The sequence below is a fragment of the Phymastichus coffea genome, unplaced genomic scaffold (genome assembly GCF_024137745.1).
Source record: "Phymastichus coffea isolate CEN01 unplaced genomic scaffold, Cenicafe_Pcof_1.1 PCOF00126, whole genome shotgun sequence".
NCBI classification, from domain to species: Eukaryota; Metazoa; Arthropoda; class Insecta; order Hymenoptera; family Eulophidae; genus Phymastichus; species Phymastichus coffea.
The window spans coordinates 603,855-621,577 of record NW_026706937.1 but is presented as its reverse complement, the minus strand read 5'-3'; the positions used below and the strand labels follow the sequence as shown (position 1 = coordinate 621,577).

The 17,723-nt window shown below is 39.7% G+C and overlaps 2 protein-coding genes across 8 annotated transcripts; one reads left to right on the top strand and one right to left on the bottom strand.

The window, feature by feature from the left end:
* Positions 1 to 8,151: 8,151 nt before the first annotated feature.
* On the bottom strand, positions 8,152 to 13,517 carry LOC131671471 (NAD-dependent protein deacetylase sirtuin-7). Of its 3 annotated transcripts, XM_058947925.1 has the most exons (7): positions 12,678 to 13,517; positions 12,401 to 12,498; positions 11,201 to 11,416; positions 10,703 to 11,111; positions 10,193 to 10,620; positions 9,994 to 10,121; positions 8,152 to 9,900 (listed from the first exon to the last, which is right to left on the bottom strand). In XM_058947925.1, exons 1-7 carry the CDS (start codon positions 12,783 to 12,785, stop codon positions 9,605 to 9,607), a joined length of 1,683 nt encoding a protein of 560 aa, XP_058803908.1. In that variant the 5' UTR covers positions 12,786 to 13,517; the 3' UTR covers positions 8,152 to 9,604. The 3 variants fall into 3 exon arrangements, with proteins under 3 accessions (XP_058803908.1, XP_058803906.1, XP_058803907.1); XM_058947923.1 differs by having other exon boundaries at positions 8,152 to 10,121; positions 12,678 to 13,515; XM_058947924.1 differs by having other exon boundaries at positions 8,152 to 10,121; positions 12,687 to 13,514.
* A 306-nt stretch (positions 13,518 to 13,823) lies between these two features.
* On the top strand, positions 13,824 to 17,675 carry LOC131671470 (A-kinase anchor protein 17A). Of its 5 annotated transcripts, none has more exons than XM_058947918.1 (10): positions 13,824 to 14,195; positions 14,374 to 14,585; positions 15,004 to 15,209; positions 15,290 to 15,715; positions 15,794 to 15,942; positions 16,015 to 16,222; positions 16,301 to 16,477; positions 16,550 to 16,643; positions 16,719 to 17,100; positions 17,198 to 17,675. In XM_058947918.1, exons 2-10 carry the CDS (start codon positions 14,414 to 14,416, stop codon positions 17,529 to 17,531), a joined length of 2,148 nt encoding a protein of 715 aa, XP_058803901.1. In that variant the 5' UTR covers positions 13,824 to 14,195; positions 14,374 to 14,413; the 3' UTR covers positions 17,532 to 17,675. The 5 variants fall into 5 exon arrangements, with proteins under 5 accessions (XP_058803901.1, XP_058803900.1, XP_058803904.1 ...); XM_058947917.1 differs by having other exon boundaries at positions 13,824 to 14,300; XM_058947921.1 differs by having other exon boundaries at positions 13,826 to 14,195; positions 14,541 to 14,585.
* The last annotated feature ends 48 nt before the right edge of the window (positions 17,676 to 17,723 follow it).

Genomic DNA, 17,723 nt, shown 5'->3' with positions numbered 1-17,723 from the left:
TTCGTCCTCGTACGGAGTCACGAGTCGTTGCTAATATTCCAAGGGTTCATACCTATAAGTATTTATGGGAAAATGTTGGCTCGACGCGTAGCATACCGATTTTTTTGCGTATACGTTTATTTGCCAGGTTGCCGAAACAACTGCAGTTTTATGTATTTATTTAATTGTTCAATGAGAAGATGGAATTCCCGGCTATTATCAAATTCAGAGCGACTGTTAAGTTGAGAATCATAAATTGTTTAAATATTTGTCAGAATGGAATCTTTTACAAGCCCTTATTTTTATGAAAATTTATAAATAATATTCTGAAAAAAATATCTGAATGTAGTATGAGGTTGAAAATCTAAAGTGTCTTGTACGAATATTTTAGTCATATTTTATAAATAAAATTCCAGGTAAGTCTTTATAAATAATTCGATCTTTATTCTACTATTAGCCTTGAAAGAGTCTGTTTCGATTAAAATAAATTTTACTGAACATTTTAGATATATTTTAGAAATAAAATTTCACGCAAGTTATTTCAACAAATTCTTTGCCAATACATGTAAAATATTTTTAAAAGACAACTCCTTTGGCTTTAAGAGTTCATTGAAACTTGCAACGTCCAATCTTCTTTTAAATTATCAAATATATAACTATTAACCTGAATCTTCAATTCATTGCAAGCTTCTTTCACATGTTTTCTTCAAATCAATAGCCTCACATTTATCTGATACTGCTAATAAAGACCTGGCAGTGCTTTTAACATTTCGAGCTTCCCCGCTTTTCGCTGCGAGATTATAGTGCGATAAAGCAAAAATTGCTCCATCGCACTATAATCATTGTCATTCATATAAATGATACGTAGCTAGCCTATTCTCTTACACATCACGTTTCAAAGTTCTTGAAAAGACCTTACTTTTACTCGAGAGAATACTTTCGTGTGCTCTGATTTATTGATCTTGATTGTCACATCATTGAATTCTTTGGACCAATACAAAGTGAAATATTGATTTAATTATGAATCAATCAAAATTTCTATTTTGTTGATATTGGAAAAGTACTCTTCCAGTAACAATGAAATTCTTAGTAGATTTCCCTTCAACAAAGTAGATTTTTTTTCGAACAAGTCATTTCTCTTTATAAATCTGGTCCATCTAAATAAAATTTTAAAGTAGTTCATTTGTATATATATATATTAATCATTACTGTCCAATATAGATAGATAGCTGTGTATAATTACCTCATTTGATTTTATTGATAGATATAAGCTTAAATATCGGAAACCTATCAAAACCGCAAGAGTATTATCTCAACTTCTGTTCTGTTTTTTCAAACTAAAATTTTCAAATTGAAATTTTGTTGATACTGACTCACCTATCGTTTTATATCGCTGGCTAGAGCTCTCGATTTTTCAAATTAAATTTACAGACTTTCTTAGAATTGTGTTACCTGATACGGTATCCATTTAATTAAAAACTTTGTTTATTCGAGTTTAACTTAATTACAATGCAAAACGCATTCTCATAAAAAGCTTTGAAAAATGAAGAAAACTGCCACAAATTAAATCATAATCCCATAAAGTTGGATATAATTGTGCCAGTTTCTCTCCTTCCGTTTCTTCTTCGAATAAAATACAGTTGAGGCGCGACGTGGACGCGCGCACATTTTTCAGCCAAGTTTTTTTTTTCATTTCACACAACGTTCCAGCCTGATGATAACCCTCGCTGAAATAATTACACACTCGAAACTTATTCCGTCGGTATGTACATACCTCGCCTGCGCTCGTACCAAAAAAAAAAGAAAAAAAGGGAAAAAACCTCTCCTTCGTCACTTTGTGCACAAAGAATGTAATCATCGCTGCGGGCCGGCGACTCGAACAAAAAAGCCAAGAAGCTTAATATCATCTCGCTTAATCCCAAAGAGTCACACGCTGGTGAGCTATTTTGATAAAAAAGCCAACAAATTAAACATCCATCCTGCGACTTGTGCAAAGCTTCACTCCCCCCCCCCCCCCCCCCCCCCCGGCGGCGCTCATCGCGGAGAGAAAGCTCTACGGCGACGGCGGACTGCATTATGTATATTATCGCGATGCCCAATTTGCATGCATACGTAATGGGAGAGCGAGGAAAAAGTCATCTGCTGGCAGCGAGCTCGTAAAGAGGAAAAGGCAAGTCGCGCGCGCGAGCTCCGGAGAAAGAACGCGGAGTGGACGGAGAGAGCGAGGCCGGCGCGCGAGAGGTACGGAGAGAGATGAGAGAAGTGTTTACATTAACGAAGCGAGCTGACGAACTCGCGGCCGCGCGAGAGTCCGTCAGCTCGAGGTCGTATAACACACACGCGCGCGCGCGCACGGCATATTCGACGCTGCACACCGCGAGGGAGGAATAATTTATGGCTCGTCGTCGACGTCACCGCAACGGCTAACTAACTTGGCTGCAGCCAGCTAAGCTCACCCCTTCTTCTTTACCTTCGCTTCGTTGGACTTGCTCGCTCTTCAACTCGCGTACGACGGCTCTCCAATTTTCGATGCTTTCGATTTGCCGAAACGATTAGTCATTGCGGAGCCTCGAGTGTTGCTCGAAGGTGCGCGTACGTTTTTTTCTTTCTCGTGAATTCTTTGTGCGCGCGATGGCGCGGTTTGTCTTTTTTTTCTTCTTTCCGACGGTCTTTTAGTCAAAGTCAACAGAAAATATATTTGCGATATGCTTTTTGTCATCGCGGGCTAACAGTTTCGGCGAGAAACTATGCGACTGGCCGAGAACCATAAGTGCGCGAGAGCAAGCAGTTTGTTGCCGCGCTACGAGCATTTTATAAATGTAGTTCGTACTAGCTGGCTGTGAAAAGCAGTGGAAGATATAATCGATTACGGCAAGAACCCATTGGAACGAATATCCTCTCCGACGGAGCTCTCGAAAATGAGCTTCGCGCGGATTGAAACCAAATTAATTAGCATTTCGCGATCGCGCGGAGTTGGAACTCCAATGCGCGCGGCTCCTCCCGAAAGCAATTTTCGAAGTGATCATCACACGCACGGCCGATCAATTCGATCTCGCGTTTCAATGTCGACGATGAATTCTTAGGGCAAGAACCCTAAGCGGCAAAAGAGAGGGCACAAAGACAGCTAGCGCTTAATTACGGCCGGCCGCAAAACAATGGCACACCGAAAAGTCAAAGCTCTCTGTCTCTGCGACCGAGCAGCTCTCAATAAAGTCTCGTGTTTCGTTCCCCCAGCTGCAGAACAATAGCGGCTAATTAACATCAATTTTGAAAGAGCACCCTGCGGATTCCTTTCCCGCCGCGCGGGGGGTGGGGGCATTCTTTCCTCTGCGCCTGTACTTGAGAAAGCCGAGCGAGGGCCCACGTCTGCGAGGGAAAAGTGCTGCTTTTTTTTGGAATTGATAGTTTTTCACGCCGATCCTACATATACGTATGGGGGAGAACTTGGTGCCTCAAAGCTTACTAATGAGTGTGATAAAAGTATGAATAACGCAATTAGAGATGGTTGTTAAGCGTAGGCGAATTTATCGTCGAGTCGCTTCTGGGGTTTCTATAACCTTGGCGAGCATTATGTTACAGTCGTTAATAAGTAATTGTCGAGGTTAATATGACTAAATAAATATGAAGAATGGATAGTTTGAGAACCGTGTGTATGTGAAGTAGTGTGTAAGCTCCCAAATTTTTTCAACTATTTCGTCGAGTGTTGAATGTAGAAATTTTTATATTTTAAGATGTTACTTCGACCTACACAGGCAATACAAAAATTTAAGCAAATTATACGATGCATTTTTCTTTGGTTTCTTTAGTAATTAACGAAACTACATCGTCCAAACGTACGAGCAGCCAACTAACAGTCGAAAACTTAATATGCATTACGTTTGTCAACACCAAAACAATCGTACATACATAGGGTTGAAAGAATGGGCACCAACAGAAATGTCGAGTATGAAGCTTTACACGGCAATCATAATACTCATCATTGGGTCGCTTGAGCTTGCGGACACCTACAACGCAGACTTGCGCGCGCGCGCACACTCCTTTCGATTTGGCGATCGCGTGCAATGCATATCGAGCTTACAGGGCGAATCGAAATTAGCCACGTGAATTGATAGGCTTCGTTGGCGCGACAAGCGCGCTGAGCGACTAAAATGCCTTGTAGCCCAGCGGACAACCGAGGTCGCTCTTGCGAACGCGATAAGCTCTCCTTTTCACTCTGTCGCGCGCTCGCCGTCTCGGATTCGCCTTGAAATTTTTACGCGGGCGAACATTACGGGGTAACGGGCTTTTCGCGCGAGTGAACACGCCGAAAATTAATTACCATTACTCTTTTTCGGAGCGCAGTCCCGAGCGGCGTGTTATTAAAAGTTATCTTGCGAGTGGGGCAGAGGCGGGGGGTCGCGGTAGCGAATACTCGAGTGTGCCAGAATTCTCTGGTCGAGGAAGGCTTTACGATTATTGGCGCGTGGGAGACAGGCGATTCTCGATGATGGAATTTTATGCTCGCACGAGCGTGTTTTTTCGCGATCAGCTCGCGCGAGCGTTTCACGCGGCTAGTGCGGTTCGCGCGAGGTAGTCAGTCATCGGGATTCTTCGCAATTACTTTTACAGAGAGAGAGAGAGCCGCCTACTCGAGTTCCGCGCGATAAAGAAGAAAAACGAGGTTGCGAGAGAGACGGGCGCGTCTTGTCGGCGTGCAAGTTACGAGAGGCTCGCCCGCGCGCACCTCGGGCGCGAATCTCTCTGACTCGGCGAAAAAAGAATAGCAATGATCAGCGATGAATCCTTCATTTTTCATTGGGAAAGTGAGCGCGCGCGAGCACATTTTTTACAGAATCATCGCGGCCTCCAGAGCGCTATTTCTCTTTCAGGCCGAAAGCCAAAGAAGAAAGAAAGAAAGAAAGAAAGAAAGAAAAAACAAACAAAAAGAAGAAGAAGAAGCGAGTGCGCACGAGAATAACGCCGAGTCACTTGCCTCGTATCACGGCAACCACGTGAACAATTCCGTGTGTTTACCGAACGTTCGGAGCGCGTACACGCATGCTTTTAGCGCATGCATGGCGCGCTATTAGTTTTAGCTACCGACGCGAGGCAGACAAAAAAGAAATCAAGTATCGCGCCGGTGAGAGAACCCGTCCGACTGGATATATTTTTAATCCTGAAAGCTGCGGCGAAAGCCGTCGAAATGCTCGCGGCCTGTTTTACGCGCAGTAGCCGACAATGAGCCGAACGGTTTTTTGAAGAAGAAGAAAAAAAAAGAGCAACGAAGCTATCAATTATAAGCAGCTAGTTTTGAAGGGACTCGAACTCTTTGGATCACGCCCTTGGAAAAAATTATCGAAACAATTTACCAAGCAAAGTATCAACTGATACCTGAGAAAGAGAGATGAAAAGGTTCGCAAATAGAGATGCCTAGATCCTCTTCGCTCTCGAAAAAGAACTCGACTTATTTCTCCGGAGCGAGAAGCAATACTCCGATGTAGCCTTACAATACACAACATTCCCTACAGCCCCTGTGGAAAATTGAATACCCTCCGTCAATCTGCAAAATCTCGAATTCTTCCTTTCTCGCTCTATCAAAGATACTTTGATGCCGTTATGTCTCTCGCTTCTCCCGGCGCGAAAGCGTTTCCCCGAGAGCGAAGAATGAGATGTACTGAAAAAAACACGAGCGTCGAATCGAATCTCGACTTGGACGATTAGTCTGAAATCGCGGCGCGTCATTCGGAGAGCGACTCGAGCTCCGACAGTCATCTTTCCGCGGGGCCGCGATCATTCGAAGCTCCTGCGGTTTCGACCGCGACTCCTTCCTATAAAATTATATTCTCCAGCGCGTCATCATACGAATGCGCACCGCGCGTGCCGACTGCCAGACGTTCGCGACGGGAAGCGCGAGGGATAAAGAGCTCGAGAAGGCATCGCGGCGATCCATAGAGCCCGGCTCTCGCGTTTGAAAGGCCGTCAAGTGCGCGGCGCTAATTTCGGCCGCATTCTAGCGAGCTGTCGTCGTCTGTTCTCCCGGCCTGGCTGCGCACACCCCCCATTCAAATCATTCATCGAGCTGCAAAGACGCCAATTGAAATGCAGTGCGCGCGCGCACTTCGGGAAAAAGCCGGGCGATCGAGACTCGGCCTAATCCATAAAGCGAGGCGCACGGAGTCGCCGAATATCCATGGATCCGCGGGGTGGCGGACGGGGCGCGATCCTCACAATTCAGCATTAAGTTGGAATCCGACGCTTTCAGCCGGCGCTCGGTCGGGTGCAAGCCCCGCAGCTAATCGCCAGGAGATCAGAGTCGGGAGCCTCGACTGCGCGAGCGGCGGCAGTCGCGAGCGAGATAAGAGCGAGAGGGAGAGGGAGCGAGAGAATGGAAAAGCGCGACGCAATATCACAGCGCGGCGTAGGCAGGCAGAGGGAAAAGGGGGAGTCTCCATGGCAACGGAGCGCCAACCACCATCGGCGAGAGCTGGCCGTCTATGGTGTTGCTCCGGCGGTGGCGTCTACGGAGGGGCAAGCATCATGCGAACGCGAACGCGTGCGTAGGTTCGCGTAGTTTTCTGGCAGGTGTGGGCGCCGCGAGCTTGCGCGCTTATCGCAGCCAGCCAGCCAGCCGGCCAGCCAGCCAGCCGGCCAGCCAGCCAGCCAGCCAGCCAGCCAGCCAGCCAGCCAGACAGACAAACAGACGGACAGACAGAAAGAGAACTCACCAGCGAGTCGCTGTCGATGGGCCGCGCCGCCGCCGTCGCCTCCGCTGTCGGCTCCCGCCGCGGACCAGCGTAGCACCAGCACCGCCACCGGCGCATCGCGACCCGCGTCGATTCCTTGGCTCGCCAAGGGCCGTCTCTGTCGCTTTTGACGCCACGCTAGAGCTAGAGAGAGAAGAGAGAAAGAAAGTGCGAGAGAGAAAGAGAGAGAGAGAGCAACCCCGACGTGCAGCCGAGCGCCGAGTGCTGCCGCGTAACGACGCGACTTGCAGTTTTCCCGTGCACCACCCCCGCCGCTCTCGAGATCTATAGCTTTCTACCGCCCCCCCCCCCCCCCACGCCGCCTATACGTCGCTCTTTACTAGCTTGTACTTCTCTAAGAGCGATGCACCCTTTAACGTAAGTCCGCCAAATTGATTCCACTCTGGTTCTTCGCTGGCGAAATTCAGTTTCCACTTTTTTGCTCGACACGATGCACCTGGGGATTCAATTTGTCCTGCTTTCTGTTTACCGCCGCGGTCCCATTGTTTGCGGATGCGAAGGCGAGAGTTTGATTGGAAAACATTTTTTTTTTCTACTGAGAAGGAAACGAGGCACGTTTGAAGGTCGTTTTCGGAAAGGGTTGACGCGATTTGACGCAGGGACGAGGTATTTGACAGAAGGGAGTCGATGGCATTTTACGCTCGAAATTTCATAAAGAAAGACCATCGGAGACCACACCTTCGCTTCACGACACTTTCGGCGTTGTCTGGTCGATAATGTGTAGGTAAATATAGCTTGACGTTTTTTCAAAGTAATTTGCTGTTTATAGCGCAGCTATAAAAAATAACGACGGAATAATAAGCCGCGGTTTTACAAGGCCCGCTCGAGGCTCGATCGTATGTAATCTGCTTTGATTCGGCATTAAAAAACAGTTCCGTAACGAAAGGGGTTCGCGTTGCCGCGTTGCCGCGTTGCCGGAGCGGAAGTAATTTTCATATCAGTTCGGATATCGATTGTCGCCTCTCTCCCTATGCACGTATGTACATACACGGCTGTTCGCAAGCTGTAAGTAGTCATATCCCTTTTTCGTCGCGAGAGCTGATCCCGCTTTACTTCCGACTGACGGCAATCTCCGCAGCGCATCGTTCATCTTTGGCGCGTCACCGACGCGATCTCGCTGATGGATGCACTTTCTTGCAGCGCAGGCCGAGGCGAGCGGAAAATGAAATGAGAAGATCTCCGAATCGCTTGGCAATAAACCACCACGCCCAGCGTTATACGCCGCAGGCAACAATATTTTCTAGAGGAACTTTACCGTTGCGCGCGCTTCGCCGATTTAGTTTGGACTTTAGACGCGTCGTAAAATTATGCATTTTCTTCTATGTCCTCGTTGCCAAATTAAATTTATCACGCGAAAAAAGCATAGATAATACCACAGTTATGTATAAATAATAAAAATTTATTATTTGACACAAAATATATACAAACAACAAAATATGCAAGACATTATGATTGATTGTTACCTTAAGGAAGAATACAAAAGAAAGAAATTTGCATATTTACAAATTCTGATTATAAAATATTTAATTCGCACACATAATAAAAAATGTTGCTTACAAGTTCACACTTACTTCAGATGTATAAACTTATGAAAATGGATGTTTTAAGTAATCGTTATGAAAAGAATTTTTAGTCCAAATCAGCTATACAAAAAACATTGATATTTTATATTACAAAACAAAAAATAATTTTCCAAATGTCACACATTTTATGGAATATTACAACCCAATGATTAATCAGTTATTATGCTTTTATTAGTTCACTCGATCCAGTGAAACGCGTAGCTGCGTAATTCTACTCGGGAGCACTGTTTTCTTTTTTATCTTCTAATAATGCTTCGTTAATTTACAAATATATTACGAGATAGCCTCTACTTTGAAAAAAATTCTAGCAAAACAATTTCTACCTCTAGGTTTTACAATATGACTTAGAAAATTTTTTTGAAAATATAAATTATATTACCTCTATCATTTAAAAAGTGTCCAAAAATATACATTAATTATAAAAAAAAAAAATTCTATATCAGTTTGTCCAATTTTTCCTCGGTTTAAATCATTTAATTTAATATTCCAAACTGAATTATTTGCCCAAAACCTTTTAGTGAAATTGAGAATAAATCAAAGAGAAACAAAATAGATAAAACAGAAAAGTTGTGGTTTATCTTCAGTAGGATTGGCTACAAGTTTAATTTCACAGTTGAAATATTGCTATAAGTTTCTTGTTAAGCCTTGGCGAATATATAACGCCGGATATTATTCATATTGAGACGTAAAGATCTCACGTTGAAATAAATTAATTTACTAAGCAGAAAGCTGATTAATAAATTGCTGTGATGCAATATTTTGATTAAATTCGTACTAATACTGAGGTTCTCGCCTTTTGTCATGTTTTAATGGCTAAACCATTAACATTGAATCATTGATATTTTATGTTCCTTATCTACATTCCAATACTTAGAATAGAGTATTTAGGTTGCTTATATATTCTTCAAAAATATCATTCTCATTTCTGTTTAATTTACTTCTGTCTATTTCAAAACAATAAAATCAATTTTTTATTTTCTTGAATAGATTGAATTGAGTCTATCTAGCAAAAAAAGAATTTATTATGAAAGATGAATTACTTTTAAGACGATTGTACCGCACACTAGCCTTAACGAAACAACATACGAATACACACTCTAATTTCAGTTTCGGTTACACTTCTAATCTAAATTAGAAGATTCTGCATCTTAAAATGATTATAGGTACAATCTAGAAGTCTTGAACGTATTCTAAGTTGACCCTGATGCGATTCGTAAGTAACGACATTGCAAACTTCAAGAGAATAACTACGCTAAGGGTATAAAGGAACCAACAAAGTAAATTATAAATTATCAAATGCTACCGCTTTCGCTTGATACCCTTGCGATATCCTTTACCAAACCATCCAGGATTTTTAGCGGCAACAATGGTAGGCACATTCTCATCGGTGACCATTTCCTTATCGTTACCATCTTGTATTTCGCTATCATTACCGTTCTGTAGTTCGTTATCATCTGACGGCTCCGAGTTGGGAAACGAATCCGTCATATCCGTATTGTCATCTACGTCACAATTATGCTGATAATACAAACAGGTGAGAGAACCTTCGTACTCCATGCAGAATGTACAAGCGGGCTTTGGTTTAGGCGGGCAGTCTTCCTTGGCGATGGCATTTGAGGGCATTTGAATGAAAGGATAATAAAATATTGGCGTGAGAGGGTACATATATATAGGAGGAAAAGGCAAACCCATTGAGATGAATGGCAAAGCAGTAAAGAAAGGAGCTGGATACGCTGTTATTGGCTCTTGAATTGTTATTTGCGCTTCATACTCTTGTTCAACTTTTTCAGATGCTTCTTCGTTAACCATCTCATTGCTGTTAAAACAAAAGTAAATAATTAATAATGTAGATAAAAAATTCTCTTTATGTTATGAAAAATTGCATACTTATCCATCAAATCTACGGGTAGATTATTACCGCCGTTATTTTTTGGCATTTCTTTTATTACTTCAATATCATTGCTACCGTCATAATTTTCCATTTTGTCTACAATATTTTCCTTTTTCACATCTCCTTCCGTTTCATCATCCTTGAGCGTTGTCGGCGCTTCGAGGCTAGGATTTGAAGTTGTCGACATTTCACTGGTCGCCAATTTGATAGCGTGATAAAAAATTGGATCTTTCGCTCTATTATAGTTTGGTATATCAATTCCCAAATGAGACATAACTATTTTCATCACCTCGTCGCATTTGCCATTTATTTTAAGCACCGCGCTATCGTCCTTTGGTGTCCATTGAAGATTCACAATATACAGTTGCGGTCTTTTAGACACCGGTTTGTCCATTTGCCAAAGCCAAGGATATTTTTTGAGGACCTATAATTTTAATTTAGTAAAAAAGAAAAGTAATTTAAAAACTAATTATGATATTCGTAAGTAAAAATATTTAAAATAAAACCTTGAGACTCGATCCAAGACAAAGTATCACATCCGCTTGTTTAGCCGCTCTGCTTGCTCCGTTCCAATTGATCGGCCAAAGCAAATTACCTCTCTCGCCAAAGTGAACAATCGAGTCTTGCAGAGAAGAATGACACTTGTGACAAGTACGCCCAGTTGCGTGAGCATACCTCGCTGTTTTTTCCGTCACGTCGAATAGCCTCCAGTATTCTCGTGATGGCTTGCAATTACGACAAACCTCGACGTACATATTGCCGTGAACTTCTGAAAGTAAACTACGAGGAATCCCGCTCCTCAAATGTAAACCATCGCAGTTTTGAGACACTATGTGCTTTAGGATTCTCGCTTTGTAAAGTGCATATAAGGCCATGTGAGTCAGCGTTGGCTCTGCTTGACTCAGATCATGATTTCTATCGTAAAACATAAAAAAACGAACTATTATTTTTAAAAACACTGACATGAAAATTATGCAAAAACTAAAATTAAAACTATTACTAACCCTATATCTTTGCCTTGTTGTAACCTGGTCCAAACTCCATTTGTTCCTCGATAATCTGGTATCGAAGCAGCTGTACTGATACCAGCACCTGTGTATACAGCCAATGATGTTGCTCGACTGATAGCTGCAGCAAGTCTTATGCATTTTTCTTCCAATATATCTGGCTGGTCTTCAACTTCTTCCAGTCTAGCTTTCACTCTGTTCCTTTTCTCTTGCCTAACACCAATAGATATGAACAGTTATTAAAATTTATAATTAAATTTGTACGGTTATACGGAAAACTGTTCACAAATATGAAATTTTTGCTAAAATAAACGAGGTTCTGTATTCGATCTGAATTTCTTTACGCATGTTCCCGTGTATCTCTGGAATTACTCAACCGGTTTCAATGGAGCTGGGTTTATTTGAACGGGTATTATGCTTCCGCAATGGCCCCGTTTCGCTTCGACTTGATTGAAGTATAATTTTGCGAGTAATTATCAAAAAATTTGAAGTCGGTTTTTTTTAATTACTTTTTTCAATTCGCGTTATGAAAACTAAGATGATATATGTAGAAAACAATTTATTGGAAAATTTCATATACTTGTTTATTGAGAAGGGAGAAGTAAAACATATCAACCGTAATTAATTACAACAACTTTTATAACAAATTGTATTTAGTGATTATTAATTATAACAACTCGAAAATTATTTTTAAGGAATTAATTTTGATTAATAACATTCTTTTTATAAGTTACTGTGCACAATAATTTGTGTGTATGATAAAACAATGCATAATTGCCCGCACGTCAATTTGAATAATCTTTCAAATGCAATGAGCGAACTTTTTCGAATGGTAAAATGTCATTATTTATTAAAAATAATTTTCTGAAAAATTTTGTCAATTTGTAAAAATAAAATTTACATTGATTTTGTCTACAATTAATATTAAGTTATATTATAATTTTCAAACTTAATATTATAGAATTAATTGAAAATTTTGTAGTAACATTATAAACATAAATTAAATAACCAAATTCTAAATAATTTCCAAGTTTTTATTCAGTTTATTTCGAAACAATAAAATCAAAATAAGTTCAGTAATTAATGAAGCATTAAATTTTCATTGCGTAAAGTAATAACAATCTTTATTACATAAAGTAATAGAAATTTATCACGATTTTGCTTCAAAATAATCATTTTAATTAAAAATCGCCCTACCTTCGGGTAATTTCTTTAACAATATCACGGCAGGAGTCAAGTAATTCACATTCTTCGGGAGTCCTATTGATCTCTGATTTTTGTAATATCGCTGTAACCTAAAAATAAATAACACTCGATTATAAAAATTGTTTGCACATGTAAATGCAATTGTGTAACATGCATAAACCGTTAAAACTCGTATATGTAAAACTAAACAACTTTTACGTCCGTGCTTGTATTCGTATGCGTGTGCATATGTATGTGTAAATAAAAACAAAGAATGTCGTTCACGCACTTGTCGCACCTTTTTGACGGTAGCCGTCCGTTCATCTTTTGCTTTTAGCGATTGTGCAATAGTGCAGCGTCTCCGGCACAGAAATTTCTTTTCTCTAATTTCCTCCATCTTTGGACGACAATACTTAGGATCAAGAAAATATTGCAACGGAGACACTCAGTAACGTCGATAGTCGAAACTTAGATCCATTTCTTTTTCTCCTCTCACTTTTCTCGACAGTGCACGGTCTTTATTTTATTTTTTTTCCCTTTTCTCCCTACGGCGGTTCCGCTCAAGGTTGACGAGTAGTTTTGCACCTCTTTCAGCCTACATTTTGGAATTCCTCCAATAATGCCCGCCGCCGATGCACTTCGCGTGAGACTGATGGTATGGAACTCATGGAAAGCGATGAACAAACACTTCCTAACCTCAAAACTAATTCGTTATCTCAATGAGCTTTTTGATCGATAAAACGCACGGTGTGCACATGTCGACGTAATAGTGACAGTGAAAATGCAGCATGAGACACACACAGAAAATTACTTTTCATTTTTTTGTTTGAATATTCACTCGTCCGTGGCACCTAATTTTCTACGAGAGTATTATTCTGTATCAATTTCTAATTCACTGCTTGAATCTGACTGGACACTTGAATAGACCACAAATCGTTGCAAGATTCGCAAAAATAGACAAATTATCTAAAGTATTTTCCGGTCAAATTGCTTTTTTCATGGAAGAAAATATTCTGCGCTGGCGCAATCAGAAAAGCGAAGATGCATGTGCGCAGTTGCCAGATAAACAGAGATGACCATCTTCAATCTTATTCTCGAATTTCTCGATGCGAAATACATGAAGCAGCTTAGGCATGCGCAGTAAAATTCACATATCCACTGGCTGTACTCCCGTAAGAGGACATTTTTTAAATACATTCTTTTATAACTTTGCAAATATTAAAGTTAAAGTTGTGAACAAAAATAAATTAGACATGCTCTTGTGATCAGCAAATGACGATACTCCAAGTTTTTGAAATTAATCTATTGATGCAGTCGTTAAGGTTATAAGATATTGAATTATTGCATACTAAAAAAGATTTATTTCTTTTTTAAACACAAAATTATATTTCAGAGTTGATAATTTAAATATAAAATAAATGTAGAATAGTTAAATAGATTACAAAATTTACAATGATTATGGCATAACTCATTTTTTCATAGCTGTCCTAATTAATAATAAGCTCTATTTAATTTAATTTGCTTAACAAAATAAACGAAGTCGAGTATACCAATCACCAATGGCGCTGAGGCGAATATGTGACGTCATAACTCATAAACTGAGTTCGAGTTTAAGCGTTGAAAAGCTTTCTGCGCATGCTCGGCGTACATTTTTCGTACCTTACACTTACCTCACCTCACCGAGTCCCTAGTGTTTCTCCAGTCCTTAACTTAGGAAAGTTTTTGTAAACGTCTTCAAGATCTAGACTATCATTTTCGATCAACAAACTCCTGATCTTTAATCGCTGAGAAAAAAGACTGATCAAGAGTAAGATAGAAGAACGAAATGTGCATTCTCGAGAATGCATTCAAGCCATTCTAAGATCATTGCACCAACAACCTCTAACAATCTCTCTACTAAGTTTTACATTTTGTTGTGAATTCAACTATTCTTTTTTTTATTGGTTTTTTTTGCAATGTTCATATTGAATAAACGCTTTTTCCAGTGCTTGAAGTGTGTTCATTGATTCGCAACATTTATATGAGATGGGTAATGATGGAAAGGTAGGTGAAACTAACAGTGGAGAGGTTGTTAATGGGTGTCGGGGCTGTAGGGATCTCAGCGATATTGTACCACTCTACACTACACGAGGAATTTATTTAAAACCAATAGCTAAAATCCATGTGTCCATTAATCTTCCACAATTAAAGACTCCAGGTAAATCGCAACGCCAGCCGAGATTGGTTCTTTACAAATATTGTCTTTTATTCTTTTTGGTCAGTCTACTTTAAAATTCATATTCGTTTATTATGATTTTAGCTCAGAAAGATCATTCTTTTATTACCTTTTTGGTTTACTAAATAAAATCAAGTTTACAGCGTTTTTTTGCAAGTTACTCTTGTTTCTTTTAATTTTACATGTTTTTGTAGATTTTCTGTAACTTTAATCATTAATATACTCATCTCCTTTGATGTATAATCCTAAGTCTTGGAGGAAGAACTTGGCAATATCTGGATTACGTTGCTTTTCACCATTTGAAGATTTTAAAATGAAAGTGGCAACGCAGTCTTGATTTTGGTTCAATCTTTCATCCAGTAGTAGTAGGTTTTACAGAGAATTACTACAATATAAACAGGAAAATCAATATCGACATGGGAGGTAATGGAGAAGATACGTCTATTGATACGGCCAGACGAGTTTGCTTCTCTGAAGGTCGTCAAGAGCACATTAGAGTTCATCAGATTCGAAGGGGACCTCGGCGACAGATCCAGGCTTCAGCGAGTTCTGGCGAGACTCGACGCGCAGCGCCTGAACCTGGCGGGGTTCCCAAACGTCTTAAAGGTTTTTTTTCTTAATATACGTTGATATTCATTTAATGTTTACTTGAAAAAATCTGTATAAGTAAAATCTTATTTGTACAGGTGAAGGCTGCAGAGGTGAAGGATGATTTTCCATCAAGACATTCCTGGGACTCTTACTTTCGTGATGCAAAGCATATGAATGAACTGAAAGCAGGTGAAAGGCCTGACACAATCCATATCTGTGGTCTTCCTGTCAAATGGTTCAGTGAAGATGATGGGAAAACTCCTAGTGAGCCAATGATTACTAAAGTTTTCAAAAGATGGGGTACAATTAGAAGAGTTGATGTTCCTGCAGCTGATCCTTATAGGTCAAGAATGAGGCTTGGAACAAGTATACAAAAATTTAGTTATGAGGATGGTATTTTTTTTGATGCATATATTCAATATGTTGAATATATGGATTTTGTCAAAGCAATGGATGCATTGAGAGGCATGAAGCTTCTAAAAAAAGATAAAGAAAAAAATCATCTCGTTGCTTCTGTAGAGGTAATCTTTATTTCTTTATTTTCAAGTTTCTTTATAAGTAGGCATTTAGATTTTTAATATATTATATTACTATATTAGGTTGATTTTGATAAAACAAAGCATATGAGTGATAGCTCAGTATCTAATAGGGATTTTGAGAGAAAAAGACTTATAGCGCAAGATAATATGGCGGCTGAAAAATTACGCCGCAAAGAAGAAGCAGAAGCTAAAAAAAGAGAAGAAATGAGGTGAGCCTATCTCGAAACAAGTTGAGTAGTTTATCTTGCAGGAAATACTAAAACGTTTATAATTTGTTATAGAAAAAAGGAAGAAGCAGATTTGAAAAGTAAAGAGTCCAGGCGACGAACGCGGGAAGAAAAACGAAAACGTAAAGCTTTAACTGTTTTTCGCAAACAAGAGGAAGATAAAGTTTCACTCAAAATAGCTAGAGAAGAGAGAAAGCTTATTAAAGCTCAAAGACAATTAGAAAGTATAAGATTACTAGATGCATTATTTGATAGAATTAAGGTATGTAAAATAGATTTCTTTAGTCTTAATACGACAACAATTCAATACTTACATTATGATTTACCTGTACATTGATAGATTAAAGTAGAAAAAAATGAGATTGATATAAAATCTAAAACTGTTGACGATAAAAAAGACGAAAAGCCAGAAGAAAAGATTGACGGTGATTCCAAAGAAAATGTAAATGATTCTAAAAAAAAAGATAAAAAAGATAAGAAAACGAAAAAGAAGAAAAAAGAAAAGAAAAAGAAGAAGGTATGACTATAATTCAATTAATAATTCATTTTACTTTATTCCAATGTCTCAAGATTTTTGATTTTATAACAGTTAAAAACATCCGACAAAAAATCCGAAGATTCAGAAAGTAACAAAAAAAAGTTAAAAAGTATCACTGGAAAAGCCGTCAAGAATTCTTCGAAAGGTAATATACTTTCCTAGATTTTATCTATTAAATAATTTATATTTTTTTATGAATTTTTTTAAATTTCCTTTGAAGATTCACAGTTGCCTTATTCAGCGGATGTCTACTCTGGTCTACCACCTCAGGCATGGTACTACAATAACCCGGTACCTCTACTTTACCAGCCGGTTCGTGGGTTTTCACGTGGTCGAGGGCGTGGTGGTGGACGAGGTCGAGGAAGGTACCGCAAAGCTGACTCGTACCAGCATTACGACCCTCAAGAGTACAATGAACAATATTATAAGTACTTCGCAAGTCTTGTTGGCCAGGATTATCGTGAATTCCTTGGAAGCGATCGTGAATATAGTAGGTCACGATCGCGCTCAAGAACTCGTCGAAGGTCACGATCGCGAAAAAGGCATAGTAGCAGGTCAAAATCTAGATCGAGAAAGACTACGAATACGACATCCAAGATTAGGTGAAAAATCTTTTCAATGTTATATTATGCTACTGTTGAAATATTCCATTAATAAGAAGATCATAGAATGCAATTATAATTTGCTTTTTTATTCTAGAACAAAATCGAGGTCAAAGACAAGGTCTCGTTCGAGATCACGGGGTCGATCCCGATCGAGACAGCGCAATACTCGACGACCTCACAAACGACGCCGTGACAGCTCCAATATTCGCGTGACTCGAGCAAAATCACGAACTACGTCATCAAACGGACGAAAATCTCGAAGTAGTTCGTGGTCTCTGCCAAAGTCTTCTGAGAGACGTAGAAGCTGCTCGTGGTCAAAAAATGTTGATAAGAAAACTGACAAAGCTGGCGAAGAGCAGTCGCATACTCCGCCTCTGAAGTTAATCGACACCATCGAGAATAATTCCGTCAAGCCGGGAAAGTGTTAAGTGCAAATTAGGCCCCTTTCTGAGGCCGTGACTAATTAATTTCTTTTCGTGATACCGCGAGAATGATGATTCGTACATGAACATGGTGCAACATACTGCAATTTGTACAATGTTATAGTCAACAATATTTTTTTCATATCTAATAACAATATTACATTTGTGTTCTTCTTTTTACTAAATAAAAATTAGAAA